At 32.4% G+C, this 4,808-nt stretch overlaps 1 protein-coding gene across 1 annotated transcript in view; it reads right to left on the bottom strand.

Annotated features, from left to right (window-relative positions):
- Positions 1-1,712: 1,712 nt before the first annotated feature.
- The window catches only part of LOC137626856 (uncharacterized), a 349,492-nt gene continuing 346,396 nt past the window's right edge, over positions 1,713-4,808 (bottom strand). Inside the window, exons 5-7 of the mRNA XM_068357841.1 lie at positions 2,748-2,907; positions 2,055-2,264; positions 1,713-1,725 (exon numbers count right to left, since the gene is read on the bottom strand). Coding sequence (XP_068213942.1) covers positions 1,713-1,725; positions 2,055-2,264; positions 2,748-2,907 — 383 coding nt within the window. The remainder of the gene's footprint in view (positions 1,726-2,054; positions 2,265-2,747; positions 2,908-4,808) is intronic.

The following is a 4,808-nucleotide window of genomic DNA, read 5'->3' as shown; positions in this document are numbered from 1 at the left end:
TCAATATTGTAACTAATCATATACAGAAGAAGAGATTTCACAAAGAACTCACCTTTCGGACTGGTATTGAGATATTTTTTTTTCTTTTATTGCCTGGTGTTGTCCCTTTGAAGGACTTCGTAAGGATATTGTCTCTGTCCACCTCCCAAGAGAGAGAGAGAGAGAGAGAGAGAGAGAGAGAGAGAGAGAGAGAGAGAGAGAGAGACTTTTTCTGAAGAGCTTTTGCTCTACAGATTTCCCCTCTTTCAAGTTTCTGGGAACAGATTCTGTTCAGAGCCTTGAGGGAACATCAGGGACATATCATATGACATTATCAATGTAGATTAGTGTAAAATGAATAAAAATTGAAAGGTGATGAAAACACAATTTTCATCATTCACAGATTTATTTATGATGAGCTCCACTATTACATATTACCTACCATTAGCTCAACCATCTTCGTCAAGATTACTTAAATAGATTTTGTTTACATGAATAGATAATAGACAATGTTTAGAGTGAGTCTTAGCACATTCGAGACTTGCAATATTTTGATAAGAATATATCATGATATAAGTTAAACACTACTTTGGTAATTAAAAATATTAATTGTATATGAATGATAACAAAAAAGAAAAGTTTCCAAAATAGATATAATAAAAGAGAACAAACAGTAGAATGAACATAATAAAAGTTTTCAAAAACAATAGATTTCTGTGAAAAGATTTAATTGTTCCCTAACAATTATATATATATATATATATATATATATATATATATATATATATATATATATATATATATATATATATATATATATATATATATATATATATATATATATATATATATATATATATATATATATATATATATAAATCACATTCCAATCAAGAAATGACCTTAATGATCTAAAAGTTATCTAATCATTATAAGAAGTTGCAACCTGAATAATTTAGTGACAGTTTATGAATTAGAATTTGGTGAAAAAAATTTTGAGACATATGTTTCACAACAAAAGGGTCAGATGATATTGCACTCCTTTTCCATTTTCTCTTCAAATGACGCCTCGGGGTTCATTATAAGAGATATTGCACGTCTTCTAATTAGTGTACTGTCGATATCAAGGAACATCTCTGCATCAGTCACCCTACCGAGCAAAGAAGAAAAAAACATTATGAAATGGACTTTGGTCGTTTGCAATGACTCAGCAAAAAAGCTAACGAAAAATGGCATAGGATATGATGAGGAAATCTTTATTCTACATAGAAAGAAATAATAATGATAGTGAAAGAAAGGAGAAGATGAATATGATGAGAACTGAAGGAAGTGAGGAAAGAATTGAAGGGAATCATAAATACTGAGATTCAAACAAACATAATCAGATATTCTAATCAGAATAATAAGAAAAAGTGAAGATAATAATGAGGTGGAAATTACTCTACACATCAACACCTCTCTATCATCCACACAACGACATTCTCTGGAAATGTCTCTGTTTCGATTAATGAAGATACAAAGGAATATCAAGTGACCGAATGAGGAAAAAAAAAAAAACTGATAAGAATTAGACCAAAACCAAAAGAAAAATAGTTTTGAAACTTGCTTATTATGAATACAGATTAGTTATCTAGGCTCATCACCTACTGAGAGAGAGAGAGAGAGAGAGAGAGAGAGAGAGAGAGAGAGAGAGAGAGAGAGAGAATGATGATGCCTAAATAGCGTGATGATCATTAACAATTAGACCTATGATATAAAAAGAATTACCGGATTTTATAGAATAAACCATTTTTTTAGGCCCATGGTCTGCTTAAAGGAGAGAGAGAGAGAGAGAGAGAGAGATTCTGCCTAAATACAATGAAGACCATAAAAAATATGACCTATGATATAAAAAATTACCGGACCTAATAATATAGATTACTTTTTTAGGCCTATGGTCTGCTGAAAGGCTTAAGAGGAATGTTAAAAGAGAGAGAGAGAGGAGAGAGAGAGAGAGAGAGAGAGAGAGAGAGAGAGAGAGAGAGAGAAATCGTAAAATACAGATGAAGAAGGAAAAAAAGAAGAAGCAAACTCACCATCTAACACCATATTTACATCCGGTGAATTTCTTTGCCTTAAGACCCATCTCTCTATTTAAGGCTTCGTCATCTGGTCGTTCATCTTCTCGGAAACAGATGAAGTGTCTCACCCTGACTCCCTTCAAGGAGTTCATCATTGGGAGGAGGAAATCCCGAGGACTCCTCCTCTTCTTGGAACACCGAGGAAAGAAGATTGAAGAGAAGGATCTGTTGGGAAGAAGAAGAAGGAAAATCGGATGAAATGAAAGGAAAAGAAAAGGAAATGATGTCAATCATATTTTTAATTATTGTTTTATTGACATCTTGTTTTGTTAAGATAAACAAGTGCCTCCACACACACACACACACACACACACACACACACACCTTCACGTACACAGTATTGCAATTAATTTTTAATGATATCAAATAGGATATGGATTGAAAATAGAAATAAACCTTTAAGTAACATTTGAAAAGTGTACAAATTGATAAACTTATTTCTATTTCTATAATAATTAATAATTGACTATTTCTTTTAATAGGCCTATGAGATTTTTCTTTCTCCAAATCTGATGTCGATTCACATTCTTATTTCAAATCAAATTTTCTGTTCAACAAATTAATATGATAATCATATAGTCTCTCTCTCTCTCTCTCTCTCTCTCTCTCTCTCTCTCTCTCTCTCATTAAGGAATGATGTCTCTTCACCTCCTTGCATCCTGTGGTTGCAATGCCCGAAGGATGTCCCCAACCTTCTCGATGTCTTCTCCCTGGACATCGCTGACATAGATAAAGACAAATGGATCCTCCCTCAAGAAAGGAATTGGGTGACTGACGCTGCTGACATCCTTGACACTAAAGTGAATCCCTGAAAGAGAAAAAGGTTTAAAGAAGAAGAAGAAGAAGAAGAAGAACAACAACAACAACAACAACATTGAGGAAAATGAAAATCACAACCAAACATTTTCTAATTGTTTCTTTCGTAAGATTTTAAAGGAAAAGACTAAATAGGAATAATGATAACTGAAACAACGAATTTAGAGACGAAATTATTAAAGTTAGGAGCTATGGGTTTGCGTTGATGTGTGTGTGCGAGTTAATCTGTGTACGTGCGTGAGTCAATATCCTTGTGTGCGTTAGTTAATGGATGTGTGTGAGCCAATGTGTGTGCACGCCAGCATTGCAGCTTCTATCATTATAAGGGATGACAACAGTCTCCTCATGAAACCCTCGCATTGAGCACTGTATAAAGAAACTTAGCCTATAACAACACAATTTTATTGGACTATCGCAATATTATTGGTCAAGATAATACTTTTATGTCCCTTTCAGTGATTGGTTCTTGAGATCAAATGACTCCGCCCATATTTTAGTATAGAACCAATCAGCGCAGAAAGAAGACGGAGTCAGGAGGAGCCTTGATTGACTATCGCTGTTCCCGATTCTGGTTTCCTCTTCATTACCATCACGATCATTACTATTCATTACTGTCACCATCATTAATATCATTATTTGTGAAATCAATAGTGACTATAGTGATGTAGTGATGTCACCTTTAAACTGAATCATTTCCTTTTTATATAGAAATGGAAATAAATGAAAACTCAGCATCGAAAGTTTTTAAATTACTTCAAATCAGATGAAAACAATATTGTTCTATTTAAGAAAAAAAAAAGATACTTGATTGAGCCTTGAATATAAAATTCTCAATATATAGAGCAATAATGATAATAATATGATAGTTACAATAATAGAAATAATGATAATAACAATATTAACCGAACAAATGACAGGAATGGGATAAGGGGAAGAAGGCGAGATATTATAAAGTCCCTCAGAGGAAAGGAAGACAGATATTCTGTCGTCCTTCATATTAACTCACCTAAAACTTGAATCTCTTTTGCCTCTGGCAAAGATCGACAAAAGGCGTCGAGGCTGACTTGGTCCGGAAGCCTCACCCAGACATTCTCCACATTTGGAGGGATTTGAAACGTTGGGTTCCAGATGCCTGTGTATTCCTCACAACTGTTCCAAAGAGAAGAAAAGAAAGAAATAATTATTAGATTCGATCGGGAATTTTATTAAGTGGAATGATGATGATGATTAAGATGATTAAGGGGACGATGACGATGATAATGATGATGATAATGATGATGATGATGATGATAAGAATGAAAAGTAAAAAGGAATAATTTGGTGGAATATTGAAATTTATATCATCTATAAATGAGAAGGAAAATAAATTTGAGACTTTTTTTATAATGAATCTAATGATGATCGTGATGATGATGATGATGATGATGATGATGATGATACTGGTAATATAAAGGATTGTGTTAAAGTTTGTAGCCTAATTATTCATGTCTGTCTTCATTTCTCTTTAAAACTACGCTTAACATACATACATATATATATATATATATATATATATATATATATATATATATATATATATATATATATATATATATATATATGTGTGTGTGTATATATATATATATATATATATATATATATATATATATATATATATATATATATATGTGTGTGTGTGTGTGTGTGTGTGTGTGTGTGTGTTTGTGGTTTTATGTATCACTATCTTTTTCATAAATATATTTGATGATATCAGTTAAGAATTAGGCTGATATTCAGAATAACTGTCAGAAAAGCAAAGGAAAAGGCAAAACTTACCCTTTGCTGAGTAGACTTTTGATTGACTCTGTTTCCTCTGCGTTAATAGACGTAAATTCTCTAAAGCTGCGATGAAGG

The sequence above is a fragment of the Palaemon carinicauda genome, chromosome 34 (assembly GCF_036898095.1).
Source record: "Palaemon carinicauda isolate YSFRI2023 chromosome 34, ASM3689809v2, whole genome shotgun sequence".
In the NCBI taxonomy this organism is placed as follows: domain Eukaryota; kingdom Metazoa; phylum Arthropoda; class Malacostraca; order Decapoda; family Palaemonidae; genus Palaemon; species Palaemon carinicauda.
Note: the sequence above shows the minus strand (reverse complement) of the source record. Positions and strands in the feature narration are given on the sequence as shown.